Source organism: Marmota flaviventris, chromosome 10 (genome assembly GCF_047511675.1).
Source record: "Marmota flaviventris isolate mMarFla1 chromosome 10, mMarFla1.hap1, whole genome shotgun sequence".
Taxonomy (NCBI): domain Eukaryota; kingdom Metazoa; phylum Chordata; class Mammalia; order Rodentia; family Sciuridae; genus Marmota; species Marmota flaviventris.
The window spans coordinates 45,303,844-45,327,643 of record NC_092507.1 but is presented as its reverse complement, the minus strand read 5'-3'; the positions used below and the strand labels follow the sequence as shown (position 1 = coordinate 45,327,643).

The 23,800-nt window shown below is 42.2% G+C and overlaps 1 protein-coding gene across 1 annotated transcript in view; it reads right to left on the bottom strand.

Moving 5' to 3' along the window:
* Positions 1-22,220, bottom strand: part of C8a (complement C8 alpha chain) — a 44,540-nt gene extending 22,320 nt beyond the window's left edge. Inside the window, exons 1-7 of the mRNA XM_071618602.1 lie at positions 22,216-22,220; positions 21,335-21,428; positions 16,418-16,562; positions 15,306-15,453; positions 10,640-10,829; positions 8,519-8,719; positions 6,282-6,522 (exon numbers count right to left, since the gene is read on the bottom strand). Of these exons, the coding sequence (XP_071474703.1) occupies positions 6,282-6,522; positions 8,519-8,719; positions 10,640-10,829; positions 15,306-15,453; positions 16,418-16,562; positions 21,335-21,428; positions 22,216-22,220 (1,024 nt within the window). The remainder of the gene's footprint in view (positions 1-6,281; positions 6,523-8,518; positions 8,720-10,639; positions 10,830-15,305; positions 15,454-16,417; positions 16,563-21,334; positions 21,429-22,215) is intronic.
* Between the last annotated feature and the right edge of the window lie 1,580 nt (positions 22,221-23,800).

Here is a 23,800-nt window from a genome sequence, read left to right as displayed (position 1 = left end):
CATTAGAGTGCAGGCAGTGCGCTGAATATTCTCTGTGGATAAGTCCACTTATTCCTCATGACTACTCTATGAGATAAATGAAAACATGTCCAGCTCACAAGTGAGGAAGCTGAGATATAAAATATTAAATAATCTACCTGGTGTCACACAGTGAGTGACAGTACCCATGCTTTTAATCACTATGCTATATTAATATCCTACATTAAAGAAAAAATATCTATTAAATTCTTAGCATGTAACATGCAATTATTCTCAAACCCTGGTTATCATTCTTATTTGGTCTTTAGGAAGCTGAAATTCATAGAGATTAAGAATATTAATCAGTGACTAAGTGGTAAAACCAGAAGTGTCTGGCTCTACAGTTTAGGTCAGTTTAGACCACATCACTCATGGTTCTGAAGGCTGGTAAGTTTAGTTTCTTAATTCCACAAACTGTGGTCAGTTGCCTCTGATATCTACTGAGTCCATCAAAAATTGTAATCCATCATAGTAACTAAGGTTTGGACCATGTTTTGCTTAGCAGTGCTTTTTGTAACCATTGTCTTGGTTAATTCTCATGATAACCTTTTGCAGTAGTTACAATTGTCCCTACATTAGTGTTGGGAAAACTGACTCAGAGATGTGAGGTATCGGCTTCAAAAATGGCAGAACTTGGATGAAAAACATACCTCTGAGAAAAGAATCCCTTCCACTCCCATACTGCCTGCTGCCTACGATGGGGCCCCAGCACACCATTGTTTCCTTCACAGCAGAGCATGCACACAAGCCGTTTTCTGTAAGGTCTTTGCAAAACCCTTGCATATGGCCACAAATCATAGAATCACAGCCTTTGGAGTCTTGAAGTCTCTCAGTTGAATTTTCCATTCCGTGCAGGGTTTTCATTACAGCAGACCTGGGAGAGGAATCCTGTCAGATTTCCTTAAATTAATCAATAGGAACCATTCTAGTTAGTGTTGCATTTTGGGGAGACTAAGAGCACCTGAGATGAAACAAATGTGCCAAGCCCTATCTACATGAGCAAAAAAGAGAGAAAAAATAGGTCCAAGGTGGACCACTTAGTCTAGAAGACGTGAATAGAAGATCCATCTCACCATTGATGCTTTCCTCATTTTGCATGCCCCTTGGCGAGAGGGAAGCTACACAGAAAACAGGGCAGCATTGTCAGTGGTAGAAGAGAGAATGGAGAGGAGAGGAAGGGACAGGTGGTGGACACTGAAAGGGTGACTAATGAGATAGGTGGGAAGAGGAAGGGAGGAGGCCGATGTTATTCCCACACTGTGAGATCTAAGGCCAGCTGGGATGCAAGGTGGGGAAAGGTGACTTTAACTTAGAGTATCTTGAGTATTTTCCATTGACTAGCGATATGACCTTTTGCCTGTAAAAATGAGGACGCGTCTCCTCTCTCCCAGGATCATTGAAAGTATTAAGATGGAAGACTAGAGAAAAGGCATTTAGTGTAGAGCCTGGCACATAAATATTTTTGCACCTATCTATCAGGAAGTCGGTGATGCCTCTGGTAGAGAACATATTCAGAAGAGGAACATGCAGGGTTTGGGGTGAGAAGGCTGTGCTGTGACTGCCTAGGGGTGCCACAGTCCTCTCTTCATTCAAGAATCCCCATATGTCACCAGGCGTGGTGGTGCACACCTGTCATCCCAGCGGTTCAGGAGACTGAGGCAGGAGAATCATGAGTTCAAAGCCAGCCTCAGCAATAATGAGGCGCTAAGCAACTCAGTAAGACCCTGTCTCTGAATAAAATACAAAATAGGGCTGGGGATTTGGCTCAGTGGTTGAGTGCCTCTGAGTTTCAATCCCCAGTACAAAAAAAAAAAAAAAAAAAAGAATCCCCATATTTCCAGTACCTGCAGGCATCTCTACCAGAGGATGGTGTCCCCAGACAAGACAGCAAGACAGCAAGCCTTCTTACCACAGTGTGTGTGTGTGTGTGTGTGTGTGTGTGTGTGTGTGCATGTGTGTGTACCTCGTGTGTGTGGTAGAAATATTATTTCCAGAAAAGAGCAATTTATATTTCCCCCAATCCATACCCAGTCCATGTGCAGATTCTCTCAATTCTGCTTTCAAATGTGTCCCAGCTCTGTTATGTTCTCCCATCTTCATTCTGGATCCCTCACCTGGACATCAGTAAGAACCTTCTCAGTATTCTTCCTGTGTCTACTGCAACCTCCTCTAGTCTGTGTTCTGCCCAGCAGTGGAATGACTAGCTGACACATGGATTAGCCCATAGCACTGCCCTGGGGTCACCCACATCACTGCAGATATGCTCCATTCTTCTTACCATGGCCAGCAAGACCCTTCGAGCCACTCTAGGTTTCTTCCACCCTCAGTTCCTGCTGTTCCTCCCTTAGCCACAGGTGGCCTCTTTCATTCTCCATCATCCCACACTCCTTCCTCTTTCACAGGCTGTCTACTCTGCCCAGACACCTTCCCCTTGTCTTTGGTGTCTCCTCTTCATCCTTGGACTCCCACCTCGGCTTGGATTTCACTTCTTCAAAGACACTTTGTCAGACCATTCCAAGCTGAATATCTCTTCCCACCAGGGCAGTTATTCTGTTTCTACAACCTGTACATTTTATACATGGCTGTTATCCTAATTTGCAAGTATATATTGATGGATGGGTTCACTCAACACGAGTTATTTAGCCCCACTATGTGCCAGTCACCTTGCTAGAAAATTAATTTTCATCAAAGCACAAAAAAGATGAAATCTCTGCATAAGAATACTGCTCAGCACACCTTGGTGGAAAGGACAACTACAAGAAAGGTGCAGCCCTCAGAAAGACTGAGGTGAAACCAAGCTTGGGGTGTTGGCAGTGCTACAGATGCAATGGCAATGACCAAAAAAGCAAGAAAATAAGTAAAAGAAAAGCTCATGATATTCCTGCAATATCCGGATGAGAGAGATGGCTCCTTTGGACTAATAGAGAGGGGAGGACAGATGTCCATGTACACTTTAGAATTAAAGTTGACAGATCTCAATGATGAGAGGCAGGAAGGAAAATTAGTTTCTTCCACTGGAGGATGAGCTTCAAAAAACAGGGACCATAGTGATCTTGTTCACCTGGCACTGAATGTGGTTGAATGAGTGAGTGAGTGTGTGAACCTTCCATGGGAGAAGGGGCAGAGGAAGAAGGTAAGGGCAGGTTTCATAGAGATGAGGATGTCCATATGAGGTTCAGAAAGGTGATCTGAAGTTTGTCAGGTAAGCAAGACAGGGAAGAGCATCAGAGGATGAGGGAATGGCATTGCAAAGGAGGCATGAAACATACAAAATAAACAGAACAGTGTCACTGAAGTCCTTCATCTGCCAAAGGTGAACTGTCAGCTCTGCAACTGGGCCAGATTCCAGAAAAGCCAGAATGGAGAATACATGGCTGTCTTTGTCACATCCTGATACCAAGACAAATAATGAAAGCTCGAAAGATCATGAAGGAGGAAAAAAACAACAACAAAAAAAAACACTCAAATCCAGAAGTTCAAGCCCCAAACCATACAGATTCCTGCAGAAAGTAGAAAGCTGTCATTTGTACCCATGAGAAAGTTCTGGGACTCATTGAAGTCTAACATCACCTCCCCAAAATCCACGACTCCCCTTGATTTGTTTGATGCATGCCGTCTTTGGGGGAGAAGCCTTTGATCTAAGGGACACATTAGGAAAAAAAAAAAACAGTCTTGGGCATCCTTTGGGACAAACCCAGAGAGGATCTGAGACAAACTCAAGGACAAAAGACTCCCCCAGAGCAGAGCAGTGTGCTTCATTTCAATCGTTCCATACCAAGCTCAGCCATTTGAGGACATGAAGGTACCACCCAGGATGTATCTTAGATCAAGCACTTAATAGAACATAAATTAAAGTCATGTAGATCAAAGATAGAGAAAGAGAAAAAAAATGGTCACAGAGAGGAAAGGCAGAGGAAAAAAGGGGGAGAAATGGGAGACCGATGACTGGAAAGAAAGGAAATGAGAAAGAGGGTATGAGAGAGAGAGACGGAGAAAAAACTAACCAAACATCAAATCCAGAGAAAGGGTGTAGGCCGTGCAATTTGTCAAAGGGAGAGAAGGTAGATGTTTTTGTTCTTTGTAGGTTAATATGTAAATGACATTCTGATTTATTAGCGATCTCCAGCAGATGAGGTGATGATTAGCACATTTCCATATTTATAGAAAAGCAACACTAACTTTCCAGATTTATAGAAAATCAGCTCTTCACAAATAGCAAATTGTGCTATTATCGACATATGGTTTTCTATAAACAGAGTTGAGGTAATTATCCCTGGGACAATTTGTCGGTGGGCTCCTTTTGAATATTAACCACGTTGGAAGCCCATCTCTGCCCCCACAGATTTTAAAGAAGGAGGGGCCACTCCATACCCAAGGCAATTAATTAGTAATCCCACCCTAAAGACAGGAGCCCAAATGAAAGGCTATACCAAACCACCATGGGAAACTAAATTAGCTTCCCTGAGGAGCCTCCCCACTTGTATGGCTAAAACTGGGGTAACAGCTACCTCCAAGTGTTGTTGTAAAAGTAAAAAGAGAATATCTGTAGTTGTACTTGGAACCTAGGCAGTGCTCACCAAACATTAATTCTTTCTCATCCCTCGCATTTTTTAATGATTCTAAAAGGACTCACTTGAATACAGTTTTTCTCTTTTTTACAGTGATCCATAGTAAGCTGTTTATTTTGTATTATTATACAATGCATGCATATCTCTATTATCTCTATTTAACTAGAAAAAGTTTCCTGAAGCAATAATTTAACTTCAGTGCCTATAATCCACTGTGTTATTTTCTATTCTATCTTTTGTTATTCAAAATTTTGCGTGTGATCCATACATTGATTTTTAGACCTCCTATTGGATTGCAACCTGCAGTTTGAATACTGAGGGTAGAAACAACCTTTTTGTCCCTAGAACAAACACTGGAATATTAGATGTTCAACAGAGTATCTTGAATTACCTTTTTTTTTTTTTTTATTTGGTGGTGCTGGGGATTGAACCCAGGGCCTTGTGCATACGAGTTGAATTGCTTTTTGAAAGAGAGATAGGTAGATAGATGAATTAATGAATAACCCAGCCAGGAATTCCTGTCTTGTTTTGCACACTTACTGTATTTGTAACCCTGTATTGAGCACTAGCGAGAGAGAAAAGCACCAGACACAAGGCTTGCTTTCACAGATCTTGCTATTTAGATGAGGAAGAAAAAAAAAATCACATTTGGAAAAATGTTTTTTAAAGTATAAACTGTATGAAATTTATATGAATGTGTTTTTTTTTTAAAAAAAAAAAAAAAAAAAAGGAGTGACTAGCCTGGGCTGGTACAGTCAAGGAAATGTCTTGAAACTATGGCAGTTTGAACTTGGCTTTGCAATTCTGATAGATCTCTTAACCTTCATTCATTCATTGAGTTGGTTAGTGGTTCTCAAACTGTAATGAGCATCAGAATCATCTGGAAGGCTAGTAAAAATAAATTCCTGTGCTCACGTCCAGAGTTTCTGGTTTGATTTAGTTAGGTTTGGAATGGGGGCTGAGAAACCACCTAACTAGCAGATTCCCAGGTGATGTTATGTGGCTAGCTGGAGACCCACACTGGAGAAGCAATGTTCTAGTAGGTTGAGTGAGATGGTGAAGGTTGTTGATGTCACACAAGGTGCTCAGACATTATTCTTGCCATTCAGGATATTAGGCAAGGAAGTAGTACCATAAATCTATGAGTAGAAAGATCTGTACGGCAGGATTGTTGAAAATGAACCAAGGAGCCTGCCCCAAGAGACCACGCAGGAACTGATGCTATAAGTAAGAGATGAGAGCCCGTCTACCACTGAAGGAGTGGAGACAGAGAAGACAGATGAATGAGAAAGAGCTGAAGGTCTGTTGAGATCCACAGGGAATCGGGGTGACTGGGTTTACAGTGTCAATGACTCACTGCATAGAAGTTCCTTTAACTAAAAATCCATATATAAAGGAAGTCTTCACACTGTAAATTTAAAAATCTCCAATTTTTTTTTTTTAAAGAGGTAACTTGGAGGTAAAGGGAAGTACATTATTTAGGAGGTCTAGATGAATGAGTTCGAATCCTGTTTAGTCATTCTACCTTCCTGGATCTCACTTTCCCGGGAATAACAAGACTTATGTTACCTGATAGATTTATCAAGAACACTCAATGAGATTATCCAGGTTTCAGAGTCGGTGCTTAGAAAACAGCAAAGCCCGCCCGAGCATAAGCACTGGCCATGGTGTGTATGCAGTTTCTGCTTTACTTACCAAGCAATTCCATTTTTTCTTTGTTGAGCACCAGGATATATTCATAAGTGCCACCCATGGATCCAGATGTGATGTAGTGGGTGCCATAGTCATTGATGAACTTGGCGTACATGCCGTAATTGTACTGCTCTGGAAGCTCCATTAACGACTGCAGCATTCCTTCATCCAACATGATATTCTGTCTCCTCATCTTAAAATGGGCAGTCTGCACCTTCGTGAAGATTCTCATGAAGCTGTATTTCTGCCAGCAGCCACCATTCAAGAGGCAAACGAACAGAGAGCATTTGCCATGAGATAATGCAAAACGCTAGTATTTAGTTTCCAAGGAAAATATGTGAACATAAATACATATAATTACTATTAGATTTTACAAGCATGTATTGGACAGCAGGGTGTGCCAGACTTTTTCTTCCAAGTCCTCATCTCTTATCCCTCTGCCCCTGCCCAGGTCAAGTTCTCATCAGCTCCCACCTGGGTTAGTCCTTACAGGGGCCTCTCCAATGTGCTGTCCACCTCCAGCTTGTCTTCAGTCCACTGTCACATCCACACCTCCCCCAGTTCTAAGCAAAGCACTACACTGTGGGGGGTCTCATAGGAAAATTCCATGTATCCATTGATAATTATTCTTAGAATGGTTTTGCCAATGTGGTGAAATATCCTTTAATGTATCAAACAAATACCTATTGTGCCTATAGTTGCATGCATTACCCTCCATGCAGAGGATGTAACCTTGAATGAGGTCAACCCCTGCCACCAGAGAGCATACAGTCTAATGGTATTCTTGTTCTACTAAGTAATAAAGAAAAGCAGGAGCCTCATATAATTAATAAAAAATAGCACCAGAAGGATGTGGGTTGGTTTTCGAAGAAAAAGATCATATTTGGACGTCACTTCCAGGTACTACAAACCTTGATTCAGAGCAACAGTGAACATTTGAAAAGGCTGCTAGCTTTTAGAAAGTCCATATTAACACGCTATATAGCCAGACCTCAGAGTACCCTTTACCCTTCGGATCAATAGCTAATTTATGCTCCATATCTCAGTTTATGTTTGTTGAGTAAGTTAATTGTTATGAGTGTATTTTCATCATCCAAGATAACTTTTTGAGTCCCAACTAGATCCACAGTCCTGGTATCAGTGCTGTTGAGGCTTATTGTGAACTTCTAATCAATTCAATAAATAGTTCCCTGGCTCCTGATTCTCTCTCCATCCTCATCTCTCCCTACGTTCCTTCCCATCCTGTGCTTCAGCCAGATGAAGCACTTTGAATCCAAGTTCTCGTGAGGCTTTCTCTGTCTCTGAGCCTTTGCATATGCTGATTCCCAGGCCTAAAACATGGCTCTGATGTGGCTATTAAGTGTCCCCAAAGATCCATGTGTTAAAGGATTGGTCACTGTTGGGGAGTGATGGGACCTGTAGGAAGTGGAATCTAGTGAAAAGTCCTTAGTTCATTGAGGGATGTGACCTTGAAGGGGATCATGGGACTTGAATTCCTTCCTCTCTCCCTTTTCGCTTCCTAATTCATAATGTGAGTAGTTTGCTTCACTATGTGCCAACCACCATTACTATCCAGCACCCCCACCAGAGGCTCAAAGCCATGAGTCCACCCCATCTTGGACCAGGACCTCCAGAATGTGAGCTAAATAAACCTTTCCTTTTATAAGTTAATTATATCTCAGGCATTTCATTGAAAGCTGACTAATCTAAATGTCCTTCTTCAACTTGTACCTCCCTTTGGACAACTTGTACTAGTCTTTGAATTTCAGCTTAGATGGATGTCCTTTCCTAAAGGAAGCAGCTTGACCCCTCCAGATAATAGGTCCTTAGTGGTGAATGTTTGATGGATAAATGAAAGATTTATTGAGCATGCCAGCTCTCTTATCTATTTGGATAAAGTGAGGATTGCTTTTCCAAGTCAAATTTAGAAGTTCTTGCTGTTTCTCTTTATCACATTACCATTCTATGCATTTCCCTGTGTGCTTCAGGTAACCATGAAAAAGGATGGGGGCGAAGTGATAAGAGCTCTAGTCCTATCGTTCAATTTTATTCCCTTTGTGATGATTCTGTGTGCAAAAGCGTAATAAGAAAAACAAACATGATTACCACTGATCAGACATTTCCAATTACACAAGCAAATTAAGGTTCAATTACTACTGTACTTTTTAATGCAATTAAGGTAATACGTGTTCAGTGTAGATTATGGAATACTGTGAGACACAGGCATTATGCTTTAATACCTTCTCATTAAACTTGCTTAACTTATTCAAGACTGAAGAGTCTTCTGAGTCGGATAAACCCACACCCACTGTTATAGGGGTGTTCGGCACTCCGATGCCAAAGCTGAATCCATTTGACGTAGACCTGTCATTTTTCACTTTAGAAAAAAGGTCATTGGCATCATCGTACAACTCTGAGGAGATCCCAGTATCTGCCAGGGCCTGAAAGAAAAAAATTAGCTTTTTGCACACAAAGCGATCTTAGCTATCTTTCAATTCATACTTAATATTTCATTCTTTGCTTTGTCAAATATTGAAAGTTTCAGATTATTGTAAATAACTCTTTTAAAAGGCTAACCCAGGCATAATGGATACTCACTAAAATATGGAAAACACAACCATGTTAGTGTTTAGTGAAATATTTACTTAGATACTGTGTGTATGCACATACACACACACACACACACACACACACACACAAGATGGTTCTGATAAAATGCTATTGTGTTTTAAGCATGGCTTTCTTTGTGGATGGCTCATCCCTCCTGGAGGAGGGCTCTGCAATGGTGAAACAGAAAGCCATCTTGGGCATGGTCCTTGGAGGAGAGTGGCAAAGAAAGCCATGCTGATTATAATGTTCGTAGGTAGTGGTGAACTATAGTGCTGCCCCCAATTTTGTTATAAGCACACGATCAGGTTGCACCGCTCTGCTGACTTGAACTGAGGCAAGGTCTCACACCTTGCTTAAGCCATAGAAGCCTTCAGAGTATAGTTTGTTCTACAAAACTGAGAGCATTTGTTGAAGTGGAGCCTCCATGGGTGGGAGTGCCTGGATATCTACCATGCTCAGAGTCTCCTCTCCACCTGAGGACGGACAGAAAGTATCACCAAGGCATTATAGTTTCCAGCCACTGGGACTTGAGAATCCTTTGTGACCACAGCAAGGCCTTGTCCATCTTGCCTAACCCACAGACCCTAGGTCTTCCTCCAGATTGGAAACTGGCATTGTCTATGTCTTCCATCTTAGTTCAACCATAGGCCTGGTAAGGAATAAAGGTTCATGTAAAGGTGGGCATGCACTTGGGGAAGCAGACTTCTTCAAAACAGACCCCACAAACCTGGTAAGATCTCTGTCAATACTTTTCTCTTGAGAAAATTGGGGTTGGGGAGGATGTGTCTAGATAATTGCTCAGAACCCTGATATCCTGCCATCTGTCTCTATGGATATAATGAATGTGAGTACATACACATGATATGTATATATCCATCTTCTCAATGATGAATAGCCCTTGTTAGAGTTTCCATAGACAGACCTGGTCTCTGCCACCTACTGCAGCACAGCTGTGTGCAGGACACTTCATTCTTTCACATCTTTCTCTTTATACCTAAAATGGAACTATGATAATATCTATCCCACTATGTTATTTATGTGAAAGTAGGGGATTTGACACTTGTAAGCATTCAGCAAGTTTTGTTGTATGGGCATCTCACCCAAAGATGAGGGGTAAGAAAATGAATGACCATGAGCAGGCTCCAGAGCTGGTCATGAGTTTCGTTGTACTCTGAGGGACCAAGAGACCATAGGTTTTTAGAGTTGGATAGTCTTAGGGATCATTGACATGTTGCAAGCACTTTTGAACAGAAGAGCTCTTTTTTCAAACAAAATCACATACAAAAAAAAACATGAAAATAATTAATGTGAGTTACTCTTGGCAAAGCAGAAGTATAAGGCTCAGGACCCTGTCCATCTATGTCCACCATCTGCTTTACAGATGAGGAAAGTGGGCCCAGGGAGGAGTAATGGGTTTATTGCTCAAGGTCTTAGGGACCTATACTCAAACACAGCCATTAACTTGCAACTAGGTCTTCTGACTGGCAGCCCAGAGAAAAGGGCCTACATCTCGCTTGTCAACTTTGAAGTAGAGCCAAGACTGGACGGATGGGTGGCCACATTTATGGCCTCTCCTGGGCCCTGTCCTTGCCTCTCAGCACCCTCCATACTGAGCATGTGTTCGAGGTAATCTTCAGCCACCAACAAACTCTACAGAAAACAAAAGCTTCCAGACCAAGGCAATTCCACCAACAAGCCTCTTTATCCCTGCCCTACCCTACAGTGGCCTGAGGGTCTCTGTTCAGACTTACTTCAAAGTGATACTTCAGGAAGTTGTACGGTTTCCGAAAGTACTTCTCATCATCTCCATAATAGAGACGCTCACAGGTGGGGTCATACTGCAGCTTTCTCCATTCCCCGTTGTATACCAGCTCACACTGGCCACCATAATATCTGGCGTCATACACACTCTGAGCTTCTCTCTGAGTCAGGATATTGTACCTGCATTGAAAAAACAACTACTGGGAAAAGAATTTTGGAAGGCAAAGCTAATAAAACATATCACCCTCTGGAACCTGTTGCAGCTATAAATGGAGTACCTTGTTTCTCAACTGTGTTCTGTGGAGATCTAGGGTTCCTCCAAGTACTTTAAGGATATACAGGAAGGCTAGGTATCACTGGGAGGCTGAGTGGGCTGGGCCTGGGCTCAAAGGTTCCCTTTAACCAAAGCATCCAGACAACTCTGTTCAGCATCTGAACCAGCTCCTTTATAAAGGAGGCACCCCTTAATTGTAAGTTAGAAATGCACACAGTTATTAAGAAAACATAGTACATCTAGCTGTGTGACCACAGGCAAATCATTGAATCCCTCTGTTCCTTAGATTAATCATTTGTAAAAAGCAATTAGTAATATCCTTATAGAGTTAAATATGAGTTAAAACATGCAAGGCACTCATAGCCGTGCTTAGCATATATTAAGTGCTGAATAAGTATTGCTATTTTTATTATAAGCATTATTCAAAAACAGGCCCTGCTGCTGAAAAAAGTTGGTTTGGAATATTGGATGTAATGCATAGTGCTAAGGCTGAGACTCTAGTCCTTAGGTAATTGTCTCTGAAGTAGCATGTGATATCCGATGGTGCACAGTGTGAAAGCCAGGGAGTCTCCTGTGTAATTCCCAGCTCTGCCACTTCTTGCAATTGTGACTTTGTTAACACACACAAAAATTTTTTTTTGAATTGGGTAAGAGTTCTAAGACCAGACAATCAAAGCCCCTCATGTTACAGACAATAAAATTTTTGCTGTCTTCATCTCCCAAACTCCTATTTAGCCTTCAAGATCCAACCCCAATGTCACCTCCCCTAAATGACCTTTTTGCAAGCTCTGGACACAGTTAACTCCTCTCTGTTCTGATGGCATTAATTACCTCTGCATTCATCACGATTGCTTATGCCGTCTTCAATAAGGAACAAAGGCAGAAGGGAGCGAGGAATAAACTGTGAATAAAACCTATCTCAAAGAATAAATGAATAATTACAGAGCACCTGACATATGGTAGAAATTCAATGTATGTTAACTTCCTTTTTCTCTTCCTTTCCCTATTTCTTTCTTCTATTAGTGGAAGTGATGTAATAATGGCTATGATGAATTGAATACATACTAAACTAGACATTTAGCATACATTAACTTTCAACCTCATGACAATTTTGCAAATGCAAAAATTGAAGCTCAAAGAAATTAAGAAACTTGCCTGTAGTCACAGCTGGATTTTTTTTTCCTAAGATGTTTTTGACAGTAAATCTGAGTTCCTTACCTTTATTCCACCCTGCAATTTCTATCTCACTACTGATTGAACATATTTCTGCCTGTAGCTTATAAATATAGCCTCTGAACAAACCAAACAAAAATTCACAGCAACAGTGACCCCTAGGATTATACTGTAATGGCTAAGCATTAGGAAAACCCACATATCTTTGGAAAAGCTGGTGGCAAAAGCCCCAGTGAAAATGAAAAGGCATAGTCAGAGCAATTCTACCCTTCAGAAACCTACCCTGCAGAAATAATCACACATGTACAGAAGCATGTGTATAAGGATGTTCATTGAGGCATTGTTTATGAGAGGAGAAGTGGAAAAGAATCTCTTTCAATAGGAAGTATTCAAAAAAATTGGTAGTTCTAGAAGGAGAGGTAGCAAGTATATTTATATAGGGCCAGACAGTAAATATGTTAGACTTTGCAGGAAATAGGTGTGTGTTGCAGCTGCCTTACTCTGCCATGGCAGAGTGAAAGCTGTGTTCTAATAAAACTTTATTTATAAAAACAGCAGACTGAATTTTCTCTTCAGGCCATAGTTTGATGACTCCTGTTTTAAAGCACTATGTTGCTTAGGAAAGGGAGATAGAAAATAATGGGTGAGGGACCTTCAAACTGTATTATTAGATGAAACAGCAAGTTATAACAATATGTAAAGTGTGATCACATTTATGTAAAGTTTACCTACATCTTTAATGAACAACACATATAGATCTATAGATCTTTTTTCCAAACAGTGTATGGTGCCAATGCATTTTTTTAAAATCTATTCTGGAAGAACCTGCACCAAACTAAATAGAGTTCAGCACTAGGCTGCGAAGGGACAGGGGGTGATTGGGTGAGGTGCAGGTGTGAGGAGGAGGGTGCATAAAGACTCTAGGTTTTTACTTCAAGCTTATTTAAACAGTAAATTAAAAATCTGAAACTAGGAAATGCTTAAATTCCAAGAAAGTCGCTGAGATCTTGAGATGCACAGAAGAATTTAGGAAAGGTGTTTGAAATGTTCCTACCTGTTATCACAGGAGAAAAGAGTCATAGTCAGTGATCTTTTTGCCAATAAGGAGGGAATGAGGCTGGCTTGGTGGCACGTGCCTGTAATTCCAGCTACTCAAGAGGCTGAGGCAAAAGAATCGCAAGTTCAAGACCAGCCTCAGCAATTTAGGGAGACCCTAAGCAACTTAGTGAGACTAAGAGAAAAACTGGAGATGTAGCTTACTGGTAGACCAAGCATGGATTCAATCTCCACTACCAAAAAAAGGATTGGAGGACATTTTTCAGTAAGTGCCTTGATATTTCATGTTCAACTCTGTTCAGAGCCTTTAAAGAAATAATTAAGTTAAAATTAAGTCAGTGTAGGTGGTGTCCTTTTAAGAAGATGAAATCAGGACCCAGACCATAAGACTGGGTGAAGACAAAGGAGGGGTGGCCATCAATGAGTCCAGGAGAGAGGCCTTGGGAGAAATCAACCCTGCTGACATCTTGATCTCAGACTTCTGGCCTCCAGAACTATAAGAAAATCCATTTCTGTGGTTTAAGCCACCCAGCCTGAGGTATTTGGTATGGCACCCTAGGAAACTAATATAACTGATCTGAAAGAAGACAGAATTTGCTCATCTTTTCATATTTATGTGTTATAAGCCCTTGCAGGCTTCAGTACCATCTAGTAGGTGAGTTGATATCTTACAGCAAGAAATCCCTGATAAGCAACAGCTGCCTGTCACCGAACTCAAACCACTCCTTAGATGGACTGCAAAGTGGCTGGGTCACTTGTGACAATCATTACATCCCCTCCCATTTCCTTATCTCTAAGGATCTGGCTGGTCATAGTGACTTGTTTCAGTGCAGCCAGTACTCAGTGAGGGCCTTCTAGAAGACAGGCTCTGACACAGGGCTGAGGAGGTGAAAGATGAGTCACATGCAGCCTCTGCCCTCAGAGCTTAGATTCAAGTTAGGGGACAAGACCCAGGGCAAAGACAGAGTGGCAAGGTGCTGACAATACAAAATGTCACCATGAGGAAGGCCCTGAGTTGGGACCTGGGGAAGCAAAGATGACAAAGAGCATTCAGCCTGGGCAGACAGACACCCCAACAGACCTCCCTAGCCCTTCTGGGTTTGTGGTGGGACAGCAGGATATACAGGAGGCTTTGGAGCAATCGGAGGAAACTTAGCCACCCTAGGCAAGCAGGCACACTGTGAAGCTTACTGGTACCACTGGTCTGTCTTAACAAAGTAGCACAGATGGGTGGCTTAAAAAACAGAAATTTAGTTTCCCATAATTCTGGAGACTGAAAGTACAGAACCAAGGTGTCCTGTTTGCCTTCTGGTGAAGGCCACTTCCTAGTTTAGGGACAACTGCTTTCTCTGTCCTCACACATTTCTTGGCTCTGGTTTTGCATATGCACACCAGTCTTCTTGGGTCAGAGGCCCACCTGATGGCCTCATATAACCTTAACCACCTCCCTAAAACCCCTGCTCCAAACCCCTCCCTCCCTTGGGAGGCTGAAGTTTCCACGCAGGATTGCGGAGGTGGAGCATAAGTTAGTCTATGACACTAGGTAAGGAATTGGCCAGGTTGAGAATAGGGAGAAGGACATTTCAGGAAAAAAAAAAAAGAAACCAAATTAAGGTTCAAAGGGAGTAAGATATGTTCAAGAAACTGAGCCTGAACATAAGGTGCATGGAGAGAAATTAGAATCAAGGCTGATTTAATCTCAACAGATAAAGTCCTGTCACTTGGGAGTTGAAGCCAGCAATGTCAAAGTGGAGACTCCAAGCCCCTCTGTGTCTCACCCGTTTTCTTTGCATCATATCACACTATTAGCTGTTTACACAAGCAACTGCAGTGCAAAGCATATTATGAACAGGGCTCTTGGAAAGGACACTTGCATTAGGGACGGCTTCATAAGATATCACTTCCTGAGTGGGCCTTGGAAGTGGAATTGGTGTTGGGAGGAGGTGAGGGAGAGCAGAGTGGGAGAGTGGAAGGAAAGGAGGGTCCTCTGGGAGAATCAAAGGAACAGCATAGTCATGTACAGAGTCAGGGCACCTCAGAGAACAGTGAGAACCACTCATAGGCTGTGCTTCAGAGGAACCCCCCCAAATTAACGCTCATGATGGGAGAGAAATCATTCCCTTCTCCTGAACAGCCAGGAGGCAGGCACTCACCCCAGGGCTGCCCTCTCTGAGCCTGGAATCGGATCATACTGGCTGCAGTCATTTTCTGTGGCCCTGACATCTTCACAGTTGTCCTCATCAGAGCCATCAAGGCAGTCCCTGTCTCCATTACACACGAGGTGGCGTTTCAGGCAGCGACCTGAGAGAGGGAAGATGCTCCTGAAAGCCCCTCCCTATGACCCACATTCGAATTCACCAAGCCATTTCCACCTCTGAAGTAGCCCTCCCATCTGCTCCATCCTCTGTCTGTACCCCTCTGCCCTTCTCCCCCCATCTCTAGCTCCCACCTGCAGCCCCCCAGCTCTGGCCTGCCTGTGCCTCCCTCTCCAACTAAGCCTTTGCATTGCAACCCCCCCGGGGAATCTCTCTAAAATGCCAGTCTGGCCGTTATCATCCCCTTGCTCTGTATCTGCAGTGGCTATCCATTCCTCCCCTTCCAAACACGACAGTCTGGCTTCTGGTTACTATTTGTGCCTCAGTGGCCATCACCTGTCTCACTTTCCAAAGCTCTGACATGCAAATGTTCTAAAACAATCAAGGTTTCCTAAATCCCTGTGTCTTTGCATTTTCTTTCTCCTAAAATCTTATATTTCGTTTTCCAAGTCTCAGCTCAAAACCATTTTGAAGCCTTCCCTGATTCCCCAAAGCAGATTTGGACACTGTCTGCTAGAGAGTCCCTGATGACTGTGTGCATTTACCCATTACAATGGCAATTGATTCCTTGGAGATCTCCCTCCTCAACAGAATAGGAGCACCTCAAACTCAAGTACATGATTTTTCTCATGTCTATATTAATAGCAGGTATTTCACAAAATATGGAACAAAGTATGTACCCTGTAAATTCTTGTTCAATGAGTGGATGAATGAATGAATTGAACCTTTTCTGAAGAAATCAACTAGTGTTCCTACAAACTTGAATCAAAATTACTTGGGCTGCTGGCTTGACTAAAATGCAGATTCCTGGGCCCCATTCCAAATCAGCAAAATGACAACCTTTAGGGAAGGGGCTAGGAGCCTGTATTTTAACAAGTTCCCTGGGTAAGTGTTTTGCATATTTTATATGACGGGCACAGCTGTTATCCCCCTATCCCAGAGCTACTCACCTGTCTCCGTGCACTGGAAATCCTGTCCACACTGTTCTTGTCTTAGACAAGGTGTGGGATTGTAACAGCTGGCTTGATCCCAGACATCACCACTGCATATGGTTCCCCCAAACTTGTTGGGCTGCAAGAGGCTCCGATATCGGTACTAAATCAAATTTTGAACCAAACACATTGTTGTCAATCAATCAACCAAGATTTGTGCAGGCAGGCTCAGCTCAACATAAGTCAGAACTGTCGAATGAATGAGACCTGTCTGCAAAGCTGTCTTCTGAGGGATGAAGTGCATCAATAGTAATGCTCTACCAGAGGTGGCACGATCACCAGCTGGAATATTGGACATGTACTCTGAGCATTGAATGCAAGACTGGGACAAGAATATTTCATAGGTCCTCCTATTTGCTACAAAGGACCTCTGTTCCCTTCTTCAAATAGTTGATAAACAGTCCTCTTTCAGGATTCCTGGCTTACCTCTCCTAGCAGGCCTTCCTGAACTCAGCAATATATTCTGCAAGCCCACATGCTTCCCTCCCTCCTGGCAGCTGTCATATAAGGTTGCAATGCAGCATCTGCTTATTTGTCTGTCTCTGCCACCAGTCTGGGAGCAATTTGCATAAGTGGGTGGAGGCAGTGAAGGAAAGCCCATGTCTTATTTGGCATCCTATGATTGGCACTTGACCTATGGTCAGGTACAAATTTAGCAGACATTTTTGCTTGTCCTTCATAGTATTCTGCTCATACATCCCTGCTGTCCCTGGATATATCTCATTGGTTCAGGAGGAGATGATCTCACCCCTTCAGTCACAGGATGTATGAGTATTAACCAGGCCAGGCTCATCAGAGACACACAGCTGCCTGTTTGCAATGCTTGCTTCAGGTATTTTGTGTCTTGAAAAAAAATGGCTTCTTTTTATTGGAGGGAAAGGGAAATATGGGTATCACGTGATCACTTTGGCTAGTAGAAAGAGCCCCTCCAAGAGCCAGAGAGACCGAGAGAGCTCTGAAGATTTCATCTGAGTCCCTAAGTCTAGCATGGAATGCAGAGGTCCAAATACATGTTGATGGAAGGATGGGAAGAATTAAAATGCCCACAATCTTGGGGCTCTAGGGTTTTGTGATGCTTTTTATGCTGTGCTTGGGGTCAAGTAGTGGTATAGAAGGAGAAAGCTGAACCTTAGGATATTCAGAGAAATATGTTTCCAGAAGCTTAGAGTCTAGTTGAGAAGATAAAATGTAAAATAATACAAAATATGCTGAATGGAGAGTATCTACCATGTCAGGTAAGGGAATTACAGCCCTCTGTTTTCTCTGTCTCTGACCTTGGCTCAGCCCATAGGCCCATCCATCAAGACTGCTAAGATGTAATTAAGAAAGTAATGATCTGAACTGTGAATTCTTGACTCTATTTCTTTTGGTTTAAAGTATCAGTGCCTGGTATTTTGTGCCTCAGTTTCCAAACCTGTAAGATGAGGTGATCGACTTCCATGACCTCACTGATGACAATGACTCATGATTCTTTCACATGTGTCCTACAGCTGAAAGAGCCCTGGCATCAGAATTCGATGGACTTGGGTTCAGATCCCACATCTGCCTACCAGCTGACCACGAGCGAGTCACTTTCTTTTCCTGAGCTCCCGCTTTCTAGTATGTAAGATGAGAGTTGTGGCGTCTCACCTTAGGGACTGTGAGATCTCAGGGACACAGTGTGAGGAAGCACCCAGCCCTGTGCCTGGTTTATCACTGGTGCTCAGCAAACAGAGGCAGTTTCCACCTTGCTATCATTATCCATGAAGTCTTTTCTAGATGATTCCAGTGGATGAGTTGTGGAGAGTACAGCTCACCTCTCCTCTTGCCTGTATTAGTCCATTTTCTGTTGCGGATAACTTACTGAGTCTGTGTGGCATTGTGTTATGAAGAAAGGGGGTTTAATCTGGTTCATGATTCTAGAGATACAAGGTCCAGGGCCACATCTGGCCTTTGTCTCGGCAGAGTCCCAGGTGGTGCAGAACATCACATGGTGAGAGTCAGGGAGTGTGTGAGTGTGTGAGTGTGTGTGTGTGTGTGTGTGTCCATCTGTTTAGTTTCTTCTTCTTAAAATGCCACCAGAATTCAATCATGGGGGCTCCAGTCAAATGACCTTATCTAATCTAATCACCTCCCAAGGGTCCCACCTCTCAACACCACAGGTGGATTAAGTTTCCACCCTCTCAGTATTTCACAATACAACACATGAAGCCTTGGGAGACACTCAAACCACAACTAAACCATAGCATGCCCACCCCAGTCTATTTCACTGTTCGTTGGCAAAGGGGCAGAGGAAGTAGGGAAAGGTGGAGATCAAATCTGCCCACTGCCTTTTCTGCCTTTGGGTTAATAATAGTGAGAAGAGATTATAATTAATGATCAGTTCAGATGATCAGGATGTTTCCATTTTCTACTCATTTTCTTGCCCATCAATGTGCAAATAATGGACTGATCCACACACAAACATAGAGCCAGCTCTTTCTGTCTCTTTAAAAAGTATATCAGATTTCTAACCAATGTAGTAGCCACCATGACAACAGTGGTGAAGGAATCTACCATTGATTGAGCACTTACCATTGGCCAAGCACTTGACATCCATGATCTCATTTAATCTTCTCAGCTTCATGAGTTTAATTGTTATTACAATTCCATTTTAAGCTATATTCAAGTTCCAGTTAGTTCTGCCACTGATTCTACAGGCACTACCAGATCCACTACATAATGTCTCTGACCCTCATTTTTCTCATTTGTAAAATGACACACATCTGAGAGTATTGTCAAGGTCAGTGATAATACAGGTTAAAAAAAAAAACAGTACTTTCCCTAGTTCCTGGTATACACTCAGTAGTAACAGCTTTCAACACCATCATCATTCTGGAACTAGCTGTTGGGCCACTCCAGAGGAAACTGGATTAGATGACTGCTAATGTCACTTACGACTTTCCAGTATAGTCTGGGAGTCAGTAGAGTGGTGTGGTCAACCTCTCAGGGTTTCTGGAGTCAGACTGACCAAGGTCTAAATCTAGGCTCTGCCACTTTCTTCATGGATGATCTATACAAAGCGGATGATGGTGTCTATCATCTCCAGTTGGCTGTGAGTATCAAACTAGACAATTTATTTACTCAAAATATTAGTCCAGTGCCTCGTCCATACAAAGTATTGAATAAATGACAAATATTAATGCCCTTGTCATCCTTCCAGTAGTTCCCACACTTGGAAAGAGGCTGTAAGCCTTCAGGTTCATTTCCATCTGTTCTCTGGTTTTAAGGTTGCTCTTAACTAATGAAGATGTGGTGCTACAGGAAGGTTGGTGCCAATACCCCCTCAGGGACTGCTGTGTGCTATTGCCTGTGGTTGGTGTCATTAAGACATAATTTTCTTTACAAGGTAATAGATACTGTTTCTTTTCAGAAATGCACATCTTCGTTTGGGTGGTTTTGAGAGGAAGAAACATTAATAAAAATAAACTAAGGTGGTCTTTTACTTCAATAATTAACATAATTTAATTATCTCAAGGATTACTTTAAAGACACACATGTCTCTTTGAGTCACTAAGGAAGTAATTCAATTCGAACTGAAACTATAAGTGATTCATTTATGCTGTCTGCTATCTAAACTGAGACACATGAGAAAAACTGCAGTGTAGGATCCATAATAGGTGGAGTAATGGCCCCCATAAAGACCCCAGGTCCTTATCTCTAGCACATTAAATGTTGTTTTGTTTGGAAAAAGCCTTTGCAGGATATCTTACGGTTTGGAAATGTGGTTCCCTTGGGTTATCCAGGTAGCCCTAAACATCATCAAAGTGTCTGTACAAGAGGAAGGTAGAGGGAGGAGGCAACATTGAGACCAGGAAGGCAGAGAGTGGAGTCTCCATTTGAAGGATGTTGATGGCCCCCAGAAGCTGGTGGAGAAAGAGACACAAAATTGTCTCCAGAGCTTTGAAAGGTAGCACAACTCTGCTGAGGCCCGGATTCCAGACTCCTGGCCTCCAGAACCAGGACAGAATTGATTTCTGTTAAATCAGCAAGTCTGTGGCAATTGGTTATAGCAGGCTTGAGAAAGTAACACAAGTGGTCAGGGCAGAGTGAAAATTGGGGGGACCACATCCTTCAAACAGGGGAGGTTTAGGATCCTTTGGCTCTTTTTATGTTTTATTTTGAGACAGAGTCCTGCTAAGTTGCTGAAGCTGACCTCAAATTTGTGATCTTCCTGCCTCAGCCTCCCAAGTACAGGCATACACCACTGCACTCAACCCCAAAGTGAGAATTTTAATACTCCTCCTGCCAGAACAGAGGGTACTCAATGCCTCCCTTCCCTTTGTATACCACTGGGTTTGAGGACCATTTTGGATCAATCAAAATCATTTAGGCAGGCAAGATAGGCATACTTCTGTTCCTTGGGCCTATTAGTCTTTTCAATCCATAAAAGTAGAGTCCTCAAGAATGCCCTCTATGATATTCCCTGTTTATCTCTGGTCCCCATGGGTACCCTTGCCCTTGTTACTCAGCTGCCCATGGGCAGGTTGCAATTTATTTTACTAACCCATCATCAGTCCCTCCAGCTAAACTTCATTCAAGGGCAATACATTGGCCAGGACCCAGAGAGACAATGGGAGATAAATGTGCCCAGCTCCAAGTGGACATTTGTTCACCTACAAGTTATAATATATACATCTTTTGCAGCTTCACCCAGTAATGCCTTACAAACAAAATCAGGAGAGTCAGGAACAAGTTTCACCATCTAGGTGCCTGAGGTTTCCAAATACCTGTTCCTTTCAAAGATCAGTTTCTTCCCAGAACACCAGACTCATATCCCCAACTGCTTATCTCCATTTGAGTTTCAAATGCACAGATGAACTAGGAAATGGCCCGGAATGGTTATAGATGGCTTACCTTTTTGTCCTGGCATTGAAAGCAATCTGTCCACTCAGACCAGTTGCTCAGCTGGCAGGCAACCGCTTTGGGGGTCACAGCCTGACTTGCTCTCCTAGAGCGAGGAAGGACGCTGTATCAATGCCAAGATGCAAAGTTTAAGCAAAGGAAAAATGTGTGCCCATTTTCCTACCAGTAAAACATGGAAATGAACATTTATTGTGCTGCCACTATAATGCAGATGTGGTACTGGAAGGTTTGTATAAATTGTCCCTTTAATACCATATCCATCACAGGTGGGTCAAATTATTATCACTTTAGCAAGATGAGTACCAAGGAAGACTAACATTTTTTGAAGAGTCAAAATAGCAGAAAGTTCAGTGTTAGAACATGGGATCCAGGGGCAGAGAACCGAGTTTGAATTTTAACCACTTACTGGCTATGAAAACTTGAACAAGTTACTTAACATCTCTGAGCTATAGCACTCCTGTCTATAAAACTATATTAAAAATAATGTTACCTAATAGTTACTTAAAGTATGTTTAAATGCATATGTTTACTAAAGGTTTTGCTTTTAAGATTACATGCTGGGACATTACATGGACTGTGTCACTTCATCTCTGTGACTGTCCTGAGAGATAAATATTATTAGCCCTATTTCATTATAAGATCTGAGGTTCCTAAAAGTTAAGTAACCCCAGCAGTCATAGCCCAGGGGGGACTGGCAAAATTTGAACTGGTTGTTTGAATGGCAAAACCCACTTCCCACTCCTCACCATGTTGGTTTTTCATTTGATGACAAAAAGGTAATCAGTCATCAGAAGCGAGCGAGGACCTTGCCTGGGCTGACATATCCACAAGCTAAAAACTGGTTTGCCTCCAAGGCTGGGATTGTCTCTTACCCCATGCTGCCTCCTCACAAATTAAAAACCTTGCCCAGGTCACTCAGGGCCAGGGAGAGCAATCCTAGCTTGCCTGGCTCTAAGCCCGAACCTCTTCCCCAACAGTGTTGCTGCTGCTGAAGGTCAGCCCGCTGGACAAAGGTGGAATGTCATCCCTTACCATCAGAACTGCCACCACCCCTGGGACCTGGGCAGCCCGGCTGTGATCAATAGCACAATTATCTCCCTAGCATAGGGAAAAAATGCTTCAAATCGTGCTGCTTACACATGAGCTGCTACTCATGCCGCAGATGACCCCTGGGCTAAAACCCACAGGCAGACAGCCACGGAGCGGCAGGAAAATCATGTTCCTCTTCACCCTGGTTCTCACAATTTTGGTCTCAGATTATTGAAGACCCCAGAGAACTTTCAGTGAGCTAGATCTATGGATATTCACAGAATTCAAAATAAAAATAGGTATTTTAAAATAGTTGTTAATGTATTTGAAGCTATAAAAACCCATTGCATGTGACCATAAGTAATTTTTAAAATATATGATAATTAGAAGAGTATCATTGTTTTACATTTTTGCAAGTCTCTTCAAAGAGGCTCCTTTATTGGATCTATAGCTATGTGTTGTTTTGGTTGAAGTCTATGAAAAATATCCAGCCCAACACAGTTATGTATTTGGAAAAGGAAGGACTGTTTTACAGGGTTTTTTTTCAAATGGATATTTGTGGATATGTGGATATTCTCCTTTGTTATTATACCAAAACTTGACAAGTGGTAATTTCTTATATGTTAGGCGCAATGCAGAATCTGAAAGCTTGTCAACAAAATCTTTTGTGCTCTCTTATAATAAAATCTGTTGGTCTAAGTATAGTGAACAGATCTTGTGCCCATACATAATATTTTTAACATCAGGCATTGGAAATTTGGAAAATGGTAACTCACCAAGTTTGCATACCTTATAAATATTTGCACATTCTACTATATAATAGGAAAAATAAAACTTGTTAATATCACTAGTGATCCTATCAAGTTTACAGTGCTGACTGAGTTGTGTTCCTTTTCACATGAAGAATTATTTGTTGTTGGCAACAATTTTACTTTTTACTTTCAAGCGATAGGCTACCTGTGTTCACGTGAAAATATGTGTAAATATAAAAAAAATCGTTTCCTGAATAACCATGGTTTGGTGGCAATTATCTATGTCAAGTCAAAACGTGTCCCTCCAAAATGCATACATGGAAGCCTACACAACACCATCAGGATTGTGATGTTATTTGGAAATGGGGGCTTTGGGAGGTGAGTGATTAAGTTCAAAGATTGGATCCCTTGTGAATGGGATGAGTGTCCCTATTGAAGAAAACCTAAAGATCTCCTTCACCCCTTCTGCCACGTGAGGACATGGTGAAGAGACGGGACATTTATGAACCAGGAAGTGGGCTCTCACCAGGTACTGAATCTGCCCACACCCTTCTCTTGTGAAAAACAAATGTTTTCTGTTTAAGCCTCTCAGGCTCCAGCAATGTGTTACAGAAGCCCAGAGAGACTAAGACAAGTGGCTGTTGGACTCACAATTCAGTGAACAGAACATCCAAGA